Source organism: Pelophylax lessonae (genome assembly GCF_965119305.1).
Source record: "Pelophylax lessonae genome assembly, chromosome: 12".
Classification (NCBI taxonomy): Eukaryota; Metazoa; Chordata; class Amphibia; order Anura; family Ranidae; genus Pelophylax; species Pelophylax lessonae.
Window position 1 is genome coordinate 98,629,177 of NC_138779.1, and position 18,446 is coordinate 98,647,622.

The following is an 18,446-nucleotide window of genomic DNA, read 5'->3' on the forward strand; positions in this document are numbered from 1 at the left end:
GCCACTATCCGCTACTTTAACTGGCCCTATGACATCTTACTCCTTACCACAGGCATACCCTATATTGTGACTACCTGATTCCCTTTTAATCTGACCTTAAGCAGTGCGTGCTCCTCCAGCTACCTCAACAGGTCACCCCTCGTGATTACTTATTACAAGATTGGTCTATTATTTTTGGTGCCTATTGGTTGGCTCCAACAACATCTTCCTATGGGTAGGTATCGTTACCTGACTTGTACGATCCTTTATGTCTTGCTACTTTCTCCCTTGTTCCCCATAGTGATCCCTTTACTCCTGAGACCCTTGAATCGGTGATCCATAGCCCACCCAGTTTGACCTTGACTGGAGGGGAGTATACCATCTCCTCCCCCCCCCCCCCCTCTGTGCCAGCTGTACTATTCTAGATGTTAACACTCTAGCAATTTGCCAGCTAGTGTTCTAACTGGCGACATGTGTTAATTGGTTGGACATACTCAATTTGCGACATCAATGTTCATTTTTCCTGATGTTATGTTATTATACTAATCCCATTGTATCCTACCACACAGAATTTATATTCCAAACCGCTCCGGATGAAGTCTGAACATCAGGCGAAACATGTAGAGCAATTGGATATATTGTTTTATTTCCTTTTGGAAGTTGTTATCATATTGTACAGGACGCTCTGCGTTGCCTGCACCGTGGTACGGTCTGTGTGCAGCGTATAGCGCCCTACTTCTCTTTTGTGTATCATTTAAACGCAATCTTGTATTGTCTGTTGCACTGTATGTTCTAGGTGGTGAGGTTCCCCCCACTCACCTATCACTTGCATCCTCCGATCAATGAAATTGTCCATGTTGATCGGTCGATATACACTTTTGTGGTTTTAATACTTATCCAAAATAAAGTGTTGTGTTTTTTATTACGGTGCCCTCAAAGTCCATTTATTTCTCCCCCTTTTTTGTATTTCTGACATTCAGGACGTGGCACATGTCTTTTTACTTTATTACGCCCCTGTTCTTTGCTGCACCAGGGATAGGCGTAGATATCATATTTAGTTATTCATTCACAGGTAACTACTAATGACAGCTGTGTGTGCAATAAAATTTTCAAACTCTGACAGTGGGCGCTGGGAGAATGCCCGCTGTGACAGGGAGAGGGGGGTGAGCTGCAGGAGCTGGAACATGGTAAATATTTACCCTAAAACAGGTGGAACACGTAATATGTTCTAAAAGTGAACATATTCTTTAAGTCTGGAAAATATATTGGTGTGGATGTGCCAAGACTACTCTGAATGAAAGGAGTAAAAGATTTTATGAACCCTAGTTTTATTTTGCAGATTGTGTGGGTTAAAGTGAAGCTGTGTGGGTTAAAGTGAAGGGGCATTCAATGTCTGTCAAAAAAAATATGAGGGGTTAACTAGAAAGCTCTGAAAGTGCTAGGAAACCAAGGTCAGCAGAACCAAAACACAAACTTCATTGAGATGCAATAGGAGAAAAAAAAAAAAAAATTGGTCTACTAATCAACCTCTCCCCAACCTTGTTCCACCCAACCCCACTCGAATATTGAAAACAAACATTAGAACTGGTGAATACCACATCTGTGCCATGTCCCAGCAGTTTTCAATACAAGGGGTACTGTAATCTGACTGCCTAAGTCATCTCCATGTTCTTATTGCTCTTGGTACATTCTACTCCTAGCCTTGCTTTCCCAGAACAGTGTTTCTCTTTTCTCCTAAAACCCAGGTAAACCGCCAAACATGCACCAAATCACAAAACTGTCTGGATTAACATTAACATAACATTGAAAGCACTGGGCACATGTAGGACCATACATTTTTCCTGTGTGTCCTTTTCAGAGTTATTTTCAGAGTTATTCTGCATTCATTTGGTCTCCCACAGCACACAGAACATGGAAATGCAATTATATTAGTAAATATAAACGGCTAAATACCTTTTCTCATCAGCAGTATATAGCAGCCTTGTTCCTCTGTTCCTAGTAAAGCTTGTAGGAGGAGTTTTCAATCTCCCCCGATGCTCTTTTTGGACAGTGCTGATTGGCCCTGTGCTGATCACATGCACTCTCCCAAAAAAAAAAACTCTAGCAACACACCAAACTAAGCATGTGCAGCCTGACTCCTAATATTCTGTTCTATCACGAGAGGGGTTGGAGTCAGTTAAAAAAGGGGAGGATCAGAGAGACACGATCACACAACCTTTATTACACAATGCAGAGGATTAACCCCTTGGGTTCCACAGTGAGTATATACAAAGATTTTTTTTTTTTATGGCAGTTTATAGAAGAGAGGGCTAACCGATATGGGGTACCACATATAATTCGACATAGTGTATAGAAAAGAACACCAGGTGGACTTTTAGGTACCCAACAAAAATGTTTAAAAAAATATTACTTGCAAATAACTAAAAGCCAAATATCACATATATTTAAAAATCTCTAGTATAAATGCATGTCTAAAGCTCCCAATGAAACCTCATTCATAGAGTAGAATCACATCCTCAGAGATGTGAAATTGCCTTTATTACAACATCAAACTGGGAGTGGAGCTACCCCTCAACTTTACTTCCTGGAAGCTGGTTCCCCTTCCTCAGGAGTATGAATACAATCCCCCCCACAGTTTCATCAAGACAGAAGGGCCATCACTATGCTTACGGTGTAGAAAAACACACAAATGTGAGGACAGCAGATGTAATCACCTAAGAACCCCATAGGGGAAGCTTGCTAGAGTATATTAGCAAAAAATGGCTGAGACACAGGGGTCACAGACTGAACAGTAGCCATACATCTAAAAACCTAAAAGGCATGCAAAAAAAAAAACATTTACTACATTAGAAATGAATATTAGTACAAATTGTAGCTCTAGCCAAGCCCACAAAAATTAAATACAAAAACATTTTTATATATATATATATATATATATATATATATATATATACACATATATATATACACACACATACACACACATACACACACACACACACTATCGTATACAACACTGAAGAATGACACTTTGCTACAATGTAAAGTAGTGAGTGTACAGCTTGTATAACAATGTAAATTTGCTGTCCCTCAAAATAACTCAACAAACAGCCATTAATGTCTATACTGCTGGCAATAAAAGTGAGTACACCCCCCCCCCCCCCAAGTGAAAATGTCCAAATTGGGCTTAGTGTATTTAGTGTGGCCACCATTATTTTCCAGCACTATCTTAACCCTCTTGGGCATGGAGTTCACCAGAGCGTCACAGGTTGCCACTGGAGTCCTCTTCCACTCCTTCATGACGATATCACAGAGCTGGTGGATTGCCCTCCCCTCCACCTTCCATTTGAGGTTGCCCCACAGATGCTCAATAGGGTTTAGGTCTGGAGACATGCTTGGCCAGTCCATCACCTTTACCCTCAGCTTCTTTAGCAAGACAGTGGTCGTCTTGGAGGTGCTCTGTGGTGACCCTCCAAAGGGAGAGGATCATGCTCTGCTTCAGTATGTCACAGTACAGGTTGGCATTCATGGTTCACTCAAACTGTAGCTCCCCAGTGCTGGCAGCACTCATATAGCCCCAGACCAGGGCACTCCCACCACCATGTTTAACTGTAGGCAAGACAAACTTGTCTTTGTACTCATCACCTGGTTCCTGCCACACACACTTGAAACCATCTGAACCTAATAAGTTTATCTTGGTCTCATCAGACCACAGGACATGGTTCCAGTAATCCATGTCCTTAGTCTGCTTGTCTTCAGCAAATGATTTGCAGGCTTTCTTGTATCTCATCTTTAGAAGAGGCTTCCTTCTGAGAAGACAGCCCTGCAGATCAATTTGATGTAGTATGTGACATATGGTCTGAGCACTGACAGGCTAACCCCCCCCACCCCTTCAACTTCTGCAGCAATGCTGTCAGCACTCATACGTCGACTACCTCTGGAAATGACGCTGAGCACGTGCACAACTTCATTGGTCGACCATGGCGATGGCGAGGCCTATTCTGAGTGGAACCTGTCCTTTTAAACAGCTGTATGGTCTTGGCCACTGTGCTGCCGCTCAGTTTCAGGGTCTTGGCAATCTTCTTATAGCCTAGGCCAGTGATAGCGAACCTTGGCACTCCAGATATTTTGGAACTACATTTCCCATGATGCTCAACTACACTGCAGAGTTCATGAGCATCATGAGAAATGTAGTTCCAAAACATCTGGGGTGCCATCACTCGCTTAGGCTATCTTTATGCAGAGCAACAATTCTTTTTTTTAGATCCTCAAGTTTCTTTGCCATGAGGTGCCATGCTGAACTTTCAGTGACCAGTAAGAGAGTGAGAGCGATAACACCAAATTTAACATAATTGCTCCCCATTCACACCTGGGACCTTGTAACACTAACAAGCCACGACACCGGGGAGGGAAAATAGCTAAATGGGCACAATTTGGACATTTTCACTAAGGGGTGTACTCCCTTTTGTTGCCAGCAGTTTAGATATTAATGGCTGTGTGTTGATATTTTGAGAGGACAGCAAATTTACACGGTTATACAAGCTGTATACTCACTACTTTACATGGTGGCAAAGTGTCACTTCTTCAGTGTTGTCACATGAAAAGCTAGAATATAATAAAATATTTACGAAAAACGTGAGGGGTGTACTCACTTTTGTGAGATACTGTGTATATATTATATACACACACATGCATACATATACACTGCACAAAAAAATAAAGGAACACTGTTTAATCAGAGTATAGCATCAAGTAATCAAAAACTGCAGGGATATTGATCTGGTCAGTTAACTAGAAGAGGGGGTTGTTAATTTCAGCTGCTTTGGCGTTAATGAAATTATCAACAGGTGCACTAGATGGGCAACAATGAGTATGACTCCAAAACAGGAATTGTTTTACAGGTGGAGGCCACCGACTTTTTCCCTACTCTTTTCTGACTGTTTTTCACTAGTATGACATTTGGCTGGGGTCAGTGTCACTACTGGTAGCATGAGGCGATACATGGACTCTATAGGAGGTTAAAAAGGCAGTCCAGCTCCTCAAGGATGGCACATCAATGCGTGCCATTGCCAGAAGGTTTGCGGTGTCTCTCAAGAGCATGGAAGAGATTCCAGGAGACAGGCAGTTAACTCTAGGAGTGTAACAAGAAAACAAACAGCGCAACAAATGACAAAATAAAATTCAAAGATTGTGTATATACACTATAAATCTCCGGCTGCTCTCACTAGAAACGTGTTTTCACTACACACGTATTTTAATAAATCACAAAAAAATCTCTAAAACAATCCATGAAACAGTGCACAATACATATAAAAATATAAATAATAAAACCAAAGGTGTAAGTGAAACTTATGAATAAAGTTCACTACAAATAGTCCATAGATCATAAAAGTAGAATCAAACTTGATCCATTGACATCCATCTTCAGTGCCAAGACTGCAATTCAGTGCTCAATGATTGCACCACCACCCGTGCAATAAAGCCTCACACCTTACATTTCGACCCCTGTTTCACCAGCAGTTAGAATGAGCAGTTCCTCCCCTGGGGTTAATAACAGTCTAGTGGAGATCTGTGGCTGGATACTCTCAGGCGAATGCATCAAGGGATGGCTCTCAATCCGGGTAGGTCACAAATGCATAAGGAAATGAGAAAACAACAAATCTAGTGCTCTCCATATAAAAACCAAAACTGTTTATTAAAAAAGTAAACAACTTACAAAAGAGGCACTTCAGCAATGTGGGCTGTGCAAGCAATCAGCAGTCTCGTGGCCGCCATGTGACGTCGACTGGCAGGCTCCGCTCCCTATACGCGTTACATCAGGCATGGGCCTCTGCGGTAGAACCAGACTCTTTACTGCTTCAGTCAATAACTCTGTGAAGAGACTGATCGTGGCTCTCTGCAATTGCTTTTGGCAGTAGAAGGTAGGCAGCTTCCGGGGGTCCTGATGTCAGGAAGGGAGTAGCACATCCATGAGGAGGATGGTATTCTCCTTTTTCTTTAAACTTCAGCAGTCAGTTTACAGTTCATTGATTTAAGATTTAACTGCAGGCAGCAGAAATTCGCTAACCTTGCTCTTTTTTAGGATAACAAAGCATTACCCAAAGTCTTTAAATAAGCAGCATGCGTCCACTTAGTCATGTATCCTTCAGGCTTTTTTCATGTGTGGAAGTTGGGAAACCTTGAAGTCAGGTATCCTGTAAACCTTGGATCATTTTTCATATATGGTCTGGAAGCTGATAACCTGGTCAGGGCCGGCTGTGAACATTCCGCTCCTCATGTACATTCCAGCACACGCGCACTTGGAGGAAAGTCTCGCATACACTCCAGCACACGCGCACTTGGCCGAATGTCCTTCCACCAAGTGCGCGAGTGCTGGAATGTACGTTAGGAGCGGAGTGTTCACAGCCGGCCCTGACCAGGTTATCAGCTTACAGATAATATCTGAAAAATTATCCAAGGTTCACAGGACTTCAAGGTTGACCGACTTCCACACATGAAAAAAGCCTGAGGGATACATGACTGAGTGGAAACATGCTGCTTATTTAAAGGGGTGGATGTCAATGAATAAAATATGAAGTATTTGTAGTGCACTTTATTCAAAAATTTAATTTACACCTTTGACAATTGGTTTTATTATTTATTTTTTTATATGTATTGTGCACTAATTTATGGATTGTTTTAGAGATCTGGCGCAGCACTGTTTTTTTTGGGATTTATAGTTGCTCTAGGAGAGCTGGACAGGGCCATAGAAGGTCTTTAACCCATTAGCAGGACCGGTATTTGCTTCTTTGTGCAAGGAGGAACAGGATGAGCACTACCAGAGTCATACAAAATGACATTCAGCAGGCCACTAGTGTGAATGTCTGTGTAAACAATCAAAAACCCACTTCACGAGGGTGGCCTGACGTCCTCTAGTGGGCCCTGTGATCACTACCTGGCACCGCAGAGCTCAATTGGCATTTGCTATTGAACACCGAAATCGGAAGGTCCACCCAATGGCGCCTTGTGCTTTTCACAGATGACAGCAGGTTCACCCTGAGCACCTGACAGATGTGAAAGGGTCCGGAGAAGACGTGGAGAACGTTATGCTGTCTGTAACATCGTTCAGCGTTACCGGTTTGGTGGTGGGTCAGTGATGGTCTGGGAAGGCATATCCAGGGAAGCAAGCACAGACCACAATCAGGCTAGGGTAAGGGGTGATGCAGCCTTACAGGACAGTCAGAGGAAAAAGAAAACTCCTTCTACAAGCTTTAACCAGTGCTCGGCCAGACATGGATAGAAATCAAAAGACTGTTATATACTGCTGATGAGAAAAGGTAAAATAATTGCATCTCCATGTTCTGTGTACGGTGGGAGACCAAATATAGTGAATTTAGAGTACTGGGTTTAGTAAAAATTTAATTTGCTGTACTGTTCTTGGATTCATGCAACCAAGAAAAATCAAGGATGGTGTACCCGCATTCAACCATTAAGGTAACAGCTGAAGAATCACACAAATATGCTGAGGCTAACCGTGACTTACAGTATTAATTAGAAGCCAACTCCAATAAAAAACAACATTTTAAATTTTAAGTGGAAAACTGAATCCAATGCCGACCTTGATTTACTGGGGACTTCACTGGAAAGCACCTGAAGTTCCACTTATGTACCACAGCCAGAGCAAAGCCAGCTGAGGAAGTAATGCATCATCATGAATCCGCCATTATTTTTAAAAATACATTTGAAAATGAAGCAGTGAGAATAGAATATTGCTATGGCCTCGTGGAAGATGAAATAGGTTTTTTGCAAAAAAAAAAAAAAAAAAAAAAAAGAAAAAAAAGGCCCCACATAAAGTCCCAGAGATTAAAACATCTTAGAGTGAGTAAACCCAGCAGTGACCATCAGAAACTAAAAAAAAGGATTTAGGTTGCTTTGACCTGAAAATAAAAACGTATTTATTTTTGATGCAACAGAGCATAAAACACATACTCACAAGGTCTACGGTGTTCTTCTTGTTGGTATCCGAGAGAGATCCAGAAACAAAATGTTCCCATTGCGCCTGCTGTTCTTCCGAGAGCTCTGTGAATGTACAGAATCCTTTAGTTATATTAAAAGGAAAACGCAAAAAGAGAGAGTGGCAGCCCCCTCCCACACCATGCTACATAACAGAGTTTAGTACAATCTGTGCTGCAGACAGAGAACTCCATCTCTACTATGATGCAAGCAAATTTATATCTATTGCGGAAGTCCTATGTGTTGCAATTTCCAAATAAACTCATTGTACGGGATGGGACATATTCAGGATTGCCCTATTCTACATACTGTTCAATAAGCTACATACTGCACAGCACTGTATTCTGAATCCTGTCCCATAAAATTACATACTTTTTGGCACTATTAATCACAAGTATTGGGCTATACAGTATTCATAGCAAAAAAAATAGATTTAACTGTAAATTCCACAGGTCACAGTACAGTACACTGGTTTTAAATTCATAGACCCAGAGTTATAGGCTGGTACCTTCAGGTGACTGGACACTGGCAAAACCCCCCACCGCCCTAGGGGTTTCCCCTATATCTCTACCCCAAGTCCTCAGTTTTTTAGCAAGCAATGCAAAGCAACCCAGAATTAATATTGAGGGTGTCCTGTACTGTACTCAAAGAAATGGAATTCACAGGTAAGCCAAAATTAATTTTATCCTAAATTGTACAGTACAGAACTCAGGCTTACTATTCATGGACCTGGGACTTTTCCAAGCAATGAATAGGAAAGATGAGAAACAAACAGGCAAACAGAACTGTGCCAACAGGTCCAGCATGAACAAGGGTCAACAGACCCAACTTCAGATTGCTGCTGCAAGAGCCTTGCCCCAGAATGCATACACCTAGTAGAACTTTGAAAAAGTATGAATCAAAGACCAGGTGAATGCCTTACAAAGCAAGACAAGACCGGATCGATGTTGGAATGCCCAGGAAACGCACATTGTTTTGGTGCGGTGAGCACATTAATAGTGCAGGAGGAGCCCTGTCTTTTAGAGTGTATGCTCTTTAGAGTAGTTTTCCTATCCATCTGGAGATAGTGTATTTTGAAGCAGAATGTCCCTTGTGAGATTCTGAGGGTAGGAATAGGGAGTCAGTTTTGCTGATAGAAGCTGTAGCTTTGAGGTAGACCCTAATGGCTCTGACTACGTCTAGGTATTGAAGAACTATTTTGTTTTGATGCCTTGATGCTCGACAAAAGAGGGAAGGACTACGTTTTAATTGGTTTGGAAGACTGATACCACCTTAAATAGAAATTATATGTTGGGCATAATACTATACTGTCTTTGTGAATAATTAGAAATGGCTTCTTATAAAAAGGGCTGCTAGCTCACCATGGCTGCTACTTTGCAAGAGAAAGCATCCAAGGAGATTTCCCTTACATATCCAAAGGTGAGTTTCTGCAGGGTAGAATAAACCACAGTAAGTATCCCAAAGAAGCAAAGAGTGCTGTAAGAGGTCTGATCCGATATATACCCCTTTTTAAAGATTTTGACAAAAGGAATGCGAGACTAGAGAATAGACACTACGAAGGCCATCTTGCAGGAGAGATCATCCACAGAGTTCCCTGATGAGTTCAAAGGGTGGTTTCTGCGGGGCAAAGGGAACCAAATTAAGATCCTAAGGAATAATAAGGTGCTGAAAAAGGCAGTCTGATCAAAAATAAACCACATTGAATAAAAGTTTTTTTTAAAAGGGAAAGATTCTGGAATAAAATTGACAAGACTGAACCTGTCCTTTAAAAGTACTTCAGGCCAAGTTCTGGTAAAGTCCTGATTAGAGTAAAGCCAGAATGTGAGCAACATAGTAATTTCTGGCCATGAAGTGCCTGTGTTTACCCTGAACTGAGCCCAATAAAGTTTTACAGCATCTGGTGCAAGTGCTAGAGGATCCTTGGTCCTGGCCACTAACAGAGGTAACTTGTTCTATCCACAGGCTAGGATATCCACGTATGGAGTCCCCATATCTGCCACGTCTGTGGCATCCGCCAGAGGATCCCTTGACCGAGCCACAAACTGCTGCACCTTTCTGTTGAGCCGAGACTCCAACAGATACACCTCGGGAGTGCCCCACCGGAGACAACTGAAGAAACATCTCCGGATGAAGGGACCATTCCCCTTGGTCCATGCCTGCCGAGTGAGGTATCCCACCTGCCAGCTTTCCAACCGGGAATGTGTACAGCTGAGAGGACTGAAACAAACCATTATGCCCACCTTAGAATGCCCACTACCTCCAGAGCTGCCAGGAACCTTCTTGTGCCCCCTTGGTGATTGACATAAGCCACGGCCATCACACTGTCTGATTGAATGCGCACTGGACAACCCTAGAGACGATCCGTCCAATGGTCCAGACACATTCTGATCGCTCAGAGTTCCAAGACATTGATCGGTAGTCTGGACTCTTCCAGAGTCCAGATCCCCTGAGCAGGACGCCTGCTGACGACGCCTCCCCAGCCAGACAGGCTGGCATCCGCGGTGACCACTGTCCAACACAAGGGGAGGACGGATTTTCCCAGCCAAGGCGTCGGAGAACTAAGCCACCATATCAGAGACTCCGTTTCCCGAAGGAGCTGGATCTGATTGCCCAGAGACTGCAGAGTCTTGTCCCATTTGGTCAGAATCTCCCTTTCCAGGGGCCTCGTATGGAACTGTGCAAACGGAACCACCTCAAAAAGGTAGACACCATCAGGCCCAGCACCCACATGCAAGTCCGGAGGGATGATCATATGCTGGACAGCAGGAGACGAATTGCAGCCTGCAATTTCTGCAATTTCCTGCAAATGTCCAGAGGAAGGAGCACTCTGGCTAAGGCTGAGTCCAGAATCAGGCCCAGATAGTCCAGCTTTGTGGACAGAACCAGTGCAGACTTCTGAAAATTCAGAATTTAGCCGAACTTCCGCAGAGTTCGTATTGTGATCTCCATGTTTTCCACCAGAGCAGGAGACTCCGCTTGCAGAATACCGCGATCCCCCGTTGCAAGGCTTGCATCGTGGCTAATACTTTTGTAAAGACCCGAGGAGCAGAGGCAAAACCAAAGGGTAATGCCACAAACTGATAATGCTCCTCTCCCACGGCAAAGCAGAGGAAGCGCTGGTGACTGGCACATATTGGAATGAGAGGGTAAGCCTCCTTGATGTCGACAGAGGTGAGAAAATCCCCCTGATGCAGGGATGCCACCACCGTGTGAAAGGACTCCACTCAACTTTAATACCCACACAAAGCAGTTCAGCGCCTTGAGGTCCAGGACTGGACGCACTTTGCCTTCCCTCCTGGGAACGGTTAACAGATTTGAGTAAAAACCCTGAAAACGTTCCGAAGTCGGAACCGGGACAATCACCCATGATGTAACAGGTCTTGTAGCGCCCCAAAAAGACCCTGTAAGCGGTCCGGGGACAGATGAAAGTTAGAAGGAAAGAACCCTGCCGGAGGACAAGAGCGAAACTCGATCTTGTAGCCAGACCGAATTACTTTGAGGACCCACTTGTCTTGCATCAGGGAAGTCCACGGGTCCAGAAACCAGCGAAGACATCCCCCCACCCCTGATATGGGTGAGGGCGCACCTTTATGCTGAAGAAGCCTTGTCCGCGGGTCTGGAGAAGCCAGCTCTCAACTTTCCAGACCAGGTTCGTTTGGATCCTCTGGAGGAGGCCCTGAAAGGCTTCGAGCCTTTGTCAGTCAACCCTGAGGGACGAAAAAACGACTTATGACCTGAGAAGGAAGGTCCAAGCCTACAATGAGGTTCCTTGTCCTTAGTAGCCTGCAGAAGAAAATGTACTCTTCCCCCCTGTAAGGCCTTTTATGATGTCATCCAGGGTAGCTCCAAACAGGGGACCTCCTTGAAAGGAAAGATCAGCCAAGGCCTTTAAAGTCTGGTCCGCAGACCAGCATTTGAGCCAAAAAAAAACACGCTGAAAGACCACTGCCAAAACAGAGAGCCGAGCCACTGAGGGAGCCGCATCCAAAGTGGCATCACAGATAAACTACAGCCCCTGGACCAGCTGGTCCACCAGCTCTGTAAAAGGCAGTGGGAGCTGTACAGGTCACGGGTTAAAAGCTTAGGCCACTCAAAGTTTGCGACAACTGGGCAATGGTGAATACTGGCGTCAGTGCCGAACCAGCCAGAGTGTACATATTGCGGGCCTCCGCCTCTCTGTCAGCCAGATCCTTAAAGGCCGGGGACTCTTCAACCGGAATCATGGTTGCCTTGTTCAATCTGGAAAGCAGAGGGTCCACCACCGATGGAACAGTCCACTTCTTAAGAAGGGACTCCTCATAGGGTAACGCCTGGTAAAGCGCTTAGGGAAATCATGGGGATGCTTTGGTCGTCCCCACTCTTTAGCAACAATTCTGTCAAAAGAGACGGGGAAAGGAAACCCCTTTGCCGCTCTGGATGGCTTGTAAGTGCCAAAGGGAACCTCTGCCTCCATCGCAGCTGCATCTTCAAGATCTCATACAATCAGTGCTTCCATCAGCGCCTTTTCGTGCGCAGTTAAAGACGCGGAGGAACCATCCTCACTATCAGAGGATTCCCGATGCGTGGTTGCAGATCCAGCAGGGTGACCCATGTCCGTGGCGACTAAATCAGATTCAGGATCCGATGAGACGGGGAAGGCGGGGGGCTCTTTTTGCTAATTAAAAAGAAATGTAAGGGGCCACAGATCAGCCCCTAAGAACGGCTGCAATGAGGGATGCTCAAACCAACTTTAGTACAAATTTCAAAGAACTTTATTGAAGAGCAAAGGACACATTGTCTAAAAGTACCCCTACACAGGGGAACAATTTACAAATAATTTCAAGGTGCAACAGTTAATGAACCAACAACAAGCATGACAAAAAACATAAAACAATGACTCACACACACAAGGCCGGCCACACATTCATACCAGAAGATCTGACCAACAGACACCTGGGCGAGCTGCATACATTCCTTCAAAAGGAATATGTGAAAGCCGCTGGATCATGGGTCCGCTGGTCGCCATGCCACAATATGTTAGAATTGATTATTGATGTGTATGACCAAAAACTTCACCAGTAATTCATCAGGATTATAGACATCATTATATATGACCCCATCTAGTCAACTTGATACTTCAGAGCCAATTTCATTCACAACTAATTGATCAATTCTTGAGTCTGTTGAACAGAAATTCAAATTGACGGAAGTGTTAGTTCATAATTCAGACTCAGACCAGGTCATGACATTCCTATTCATGGATGAATAAAAATGGATTTTTGTAAAATCTTACCGTAAAATCCTTTTCTCTTAGCTCATTGACAGACGTAGTCCTCGGTGATACACCACCTTCGGGTTATGTTGCCTCCACAGGAGCAGGACTAGACAGGAAATTAAAAAGCTCTGGCCACACCCTAGGGGCAGTCCCAGAGGGTATATCCTCTCTCTCTCTGCCTCAGCAAATCAGTTATGTGAAAAAGCAGTCTTTAGAGATTTTAACCCAACTCAAAAAACAGAGGGGCGGGGACTACGTCTGTCAATGAGCTAAGAGAAAAGGATTTTACGGTAAGATTTTACAAAAATCCATTTTTCTCTAGCGCTCATTGACAGACGTAGTCCTCGGTGATACACCACCTTCGGGACGTCCCAGAGCAGTATCACAACTGAGGGGTGGGAAAATGAAATCAAATCCCAATCTAGAAGGCCCAACCGGTGCCAACTAGAAGTTTACAATGCTCATCCTTAATGATGAGACTCAACAAAAAAGAGAAAAATTTTATTTTTTTTTTTTTTTTCAAACAGGAAAAAAACCCTCGAGGTAGACCACCGGTCTCCTCAAATTGCGGCCTGCAAAACCTTGTGGCCAAATGAGGCATCCGCCGATGCCGTCACATCAATTTTATAGAATTTTGTAAAGGTATGTACCGACGACCAGGTGGCCGCCTTACATACCTGGACCACTGACGCCTGATGGCGAAAGGCCCAAGAAGTACTGAGCGCTCGAGTGGAGTGCGCCCTAACAGGGAACGGAGGACTCTGACCCTTAATAGAATAAGCCTGTACCACCGTCTGTCTAATCCATTTGGCAATGGTCGCGGCAGATGCAGGCAAACCCTTTCTGGGGCCATCCGTGATCACAAAAAGTGAATCCGTCTTACGGAAAGATTCCGTAGCTTTCAGGTATACCCTGATTGCCCGAACCACATCTAAGGAATGCAACGCATGTTCCCGATGATGCTTGGGCTGAGGACACAAGGAAGGTAGTACAATATCTTCATTCAGATGAAAATCTGAAACCACCTTAGGAAGAAAAGATGGCTTAGGATGAAGTACTACCTTATCCCTATGAATCACTAGGTAAGGGGACTGGCATGATAATGCAGCCAGTTCTGACACCCTGCGAGCAGAAGTAATAGCCACCAAGAAGGCCACCTTCTGGGATAAAGTAAGCAAGGGAATCTCCCTGATGTTTTCAAAGGGAGGTTTCTGTAGAACCGACAAAACCAAATTAAGATCCCAGGGCGGTAAGGGCGCGCGGACTGGAGGAGCCAGGTGCCACACCCCCTGGATGAAATTCCGCACCAAGGATTTGGTAGCTAAAGGCTTCTGAAAGAAGATTGCTAATGCTGAAACTTGACCCTTGATGGTGCTCAAGGCTAGCTTCTGCTCAACCCCTTGTTGCAAAAAAGGCCAATATTTGAGTTACCGAATAGGTACGTGGAGGAAATCCTAAAGATTCGCACCACGCAATATAAGTCTTCCATGTGTGATAATAGACTTTGCTGGAAGTCGCTTTCCTTGCTTTAATAAGGGTAGGAATGACTGAAGTAGACAAACCTCTGTCCTTCAGTACTTGGGTCTCAATGGCCAGGCCATTAAACCCAGCGACTATAAAGCATGATGGTAAATTGGTCCTTGAGACCACAGACACTCCCTGAGACGAAGTTCCCACGGAACGTCTACGACTAACATGTCCAAGTCGGCCAGGCCGGCTTGAGGAGGCCAGCCTAGAATTTCTAGGACCACTGGCGCTGATAGAATCTGAACCAGGCGTCCCTAGAGGTATCTGGCCCCGACCATCCGAGAAAGTCTGGTCGTTTTCTGTTCCCACACATTTATCAGATACCTGATAGTTATCAGGAAAGGTGATCTTTTCTGGTTGAACCTCAGGGACCGAAGTCACCCGACTAGAGGCTACTTGGCCTGTCTGGTCAACCAGATCCGATTCCTGTGAGATATCGGGACTAATCTTAGGAAAAGGTAAAGGAAAAGATCTATTCAGGGAACGGTAACTACCGCTTCCTGTAGTACTTAAATGTTGGAAGGGAAGAATCGCACCGGTAGTAGTGGTTGATGCTCGATCTAATGTCCTGAATACCGGTGAAAACGTCCCCCCACCCTGAAACCGGGTGGGGGCGCACCTTCAGGCTGTGTACTCCTTTGCTTCGGGTTTGGCTGGGTTGGTCCTTTGCTTGTCCGACCAGCCCTTCTTGAACCCTCCTGGAGGAGTCCTGCCTTTCCCGCTAGTACCAGCCGGGCGCCCTTTATGGGCGGTAAAGAAAGGTCCTCGCTTGTTGCGAGGTCCCTTAGCTTTAGCAGCCTGTGGCAAAAAAGTGCTCTTGCCCCCAGTGGCATCCTTAATGATTTCATCTAGGTTGGCCCCAAATAGACGATTCCCCTGAAAGGGGAGATTTGTCAAGGTCTTTTTGGAACCTAGGTCAGCTGACCAGCATTTTAACCACAGCACACGTCTGAGGATCACCGCTGACTTAGATGCATGCCCTAATAGGGGAGTAGTGTCCAAGGCTGCGTCACAGATAAACTGTAGCCCTTGTATAATCTGTTCCATCAAATCAGATGTCTCCTGGGGAATATCTTTTCCCCTAAGATCTTGGCGTACCATTTTCGCCCATTCCGTAAGTGTCTGGGAAACTAGACCAATAACAATTACTGGTCTAAATGCTGACCCTATCAGAGAGAAGATGGTGCGGGACTCTGCTTCCATCTTTCGATCCACCGGATCCTTAAAGGACGAAGTGTCCTCCACTGGGATAACCGTGGCTTTATTCAGCCTGGAAATAGGTGGATCCACCACTGGTGGTACCGTCCATTTCTTAATGATGGATTCCTCAAACGGATAGCGTCTAGCAATACGCTTGGAAATAGTAAAGGTACGTTTAGAATGCTCCCATTCTCCTTTAATCTGATTACCAAAACATTTAGGTACAGGAAAAACCTTCACCGTTTTGATGGGCTTATTAGTACCAAAAGGAATCTCTGTTTCAGTTGCCTCTGCCGGTAAAGCCTCAAGTTTTAAGGTTTCCTGCACTGCCACAACTAGTGCGTCCACCAATGCTTCTTCCTGAATTATAGCAGGAGAAGAAGCGTCCTCCTCACTGTCTGAGGGGGCTTTACCTGGGATAACAGCCCTTGCAGAGGAACCTGCAACTGCAGTGACCATCTCTGAATCAGAGTCAGAGGTGTCAGATAGTATAGGGGTAGGCGGGGGTCGCTTCCTTGACCCCCGTCCCTGACAGGCCGCCTCCACCCGAGCCACCATAGACTCCAAAATTGCTGTAAATGACTCTATACTCTGTGCACCGGCGGGTCCCGTGGCCCCCTCGAGGGAAACAGGTGGGGGAATATGTGTGGCAGGGTCCATGATAATTCCAGTCACTTCCTGGATAACATAATTCAAAAATAAAAAACTTTTTTTTTTTTTTTTTTTTTCAGACCCCCAGCGCCACAAAAGCCCCTTAGTGTTACCTGCTAGGGATCCCTATCGATCGAGAGAGAGAGAGAGAGATAGACCCCCAGGCTCACCACTTGATGCTCAGAGTTTAACTGCAACAGGTTACAGTGCTGTCTTGACAAACAGGAAGTCTTTTGGCTGGCTGAAGAAAGGAGGCGGCTCCGCCCCTCTGCACGCCTTCCGGCGCCTCCCCCAAGCTCCACGAGGTGTTTGGATCACCTCAAACATGGCCGCCCCCATGCTGGAGACACGAGGCTACGCCAAAATGGCGGCTCGTGCGATCCAGCAAAAAAAATGGCGGCGGCCTGTACTGAATAGCGGTGTGCTGCAGGGCACACAACACTCTCTCTGCATGGGGATATGGCGTGGTTGGCGGTACCGGCCCTGGCGGACCGCATGGCCATTCGGGAGGCCTGCTAATAGCTGGAGATCTGATTAGGAAGGCAGTCTACATGTCCGTGGCTTCTGACTGGTAGGTAGCTTATTCTTATCACCGTAAGATTCCCAGAATGCCACAGATTATAATCTTTTTAACATGTATACAATTAGATTGTTAGCTCCCAAACCAAGCCTCCTGGCTTTTTGCACATAAAATCACACTCAAAGTAGGAGGATCTGTGTCCTGTTATAGGATAGAGAGGGACTCTATCCTACCATACAGAGAGGGGCCCGCGTTCACCACAAGACCCGTCAGGGGAAAAGGGGGAACATACTACTCACCATACCGGAACCAGGCGGGCACCAACTCCTGACAGTACCCCTCTCCACCGGGGCGGGAGGGCTGTCGACCGATACGGACGCCGTGACTCATGGTCTTTGGCGTTTCAGCGAGACGTTTAACTCGCGTGGACAGTCCTTTAATGGGACTTTGTCGCGGCCGACCCAGCGCGGAGCTATGGCCTGCACGCGCTCGTAGGCTGAACTGGGGTGACCACCGGATCTCAACATCCAGCCCGTCGCCCAGTTCAGCTTTCTTGCTTGAAGATCTCACAGGAACACTGGAGAAAAAAAGCTGTCTAAAAAATCCTTTAAGAAAAAATTCTTGCCAGGACCTAAGATCCCAGCAAGGTATCTAGGTCCTTACTCCTAACTAGACAGAAAATAACTGATTTGCTGAGGCAGAGAGAGAGAGGATATACCCTCTGGGACTGCCCCTAGGTTGTGGCCAGAGCTTTTTAATTTCCTGTCTAGTCCTGCTCCTGTGGAGGCAACATAACCCGAAGGTGGTGTATCACCGAGGACTACGTCTGTCAATGAGCGCTAGAGAAAGATAATCTTTGCTTTTGGCATCCAAAGCAGTCCCGGGATTGAAGGGTGTAGCTAGAGGAATGTCTGTGTGCCGACAGAGATAGGGTGAATATGGTAACAGTCCTTGGAATGGACAGTGACTGACGTCCCGGAATCGGTGAAGTATGGGCCCCACTTAAGTGTTAAGTTGCAATATCAGGCCGACATTGTCACCCTACAACAGAAAGTCTCTCCTTAACGTGTGGATTTGGGAGCGGGAGCTGGGGAGAGACGCAGTATAGCGGTGTCACTGCGCGGGCTCACACCCATATGGAGCCGTATTGAAGTGTTGGTAGAGTACTGTTGGCCCACAGATGGCCTTTCACTTGATAGCAATGGCCTTGCTGTGTACTCAATACAGCGGGTGTTCACTGCCTTTTCTCTATCCCCAAATGCTATTTAGCTATTGCTCACCGTGCAAATGCTGCTCCTAGTGGAAGGGCTTCTGCTGTCCCTC

The 18,446-nt window shown here is 45.4% G+C and overlaps 1 protein-coding gene across 2 annotated transcripts in view; it reads right to left on the reverse strand.

The window, feature by feature from the left end:
* Window positions 1-18,446, reverse strand: part of PPP6R1 (protein phosphatase 6 regulatory subunit 1) — a 327,149-nt gene that overhangs the window by 129,588 nt on the left and 179,115 nt on the right. For both annotated transcript variants that reach the window (XM_082274358.1, XM_082274359.1), the window contains exon 13: window positions 7,952-8,037. In XM_082274358.1, the coding sequence (XP_082130484.1) occupies window positions 7,952-8,037 (86 nt within the window). The remainder of the gene's footprint in view (window positions 1-7,951; window positions 8,038-18,446) is intronic.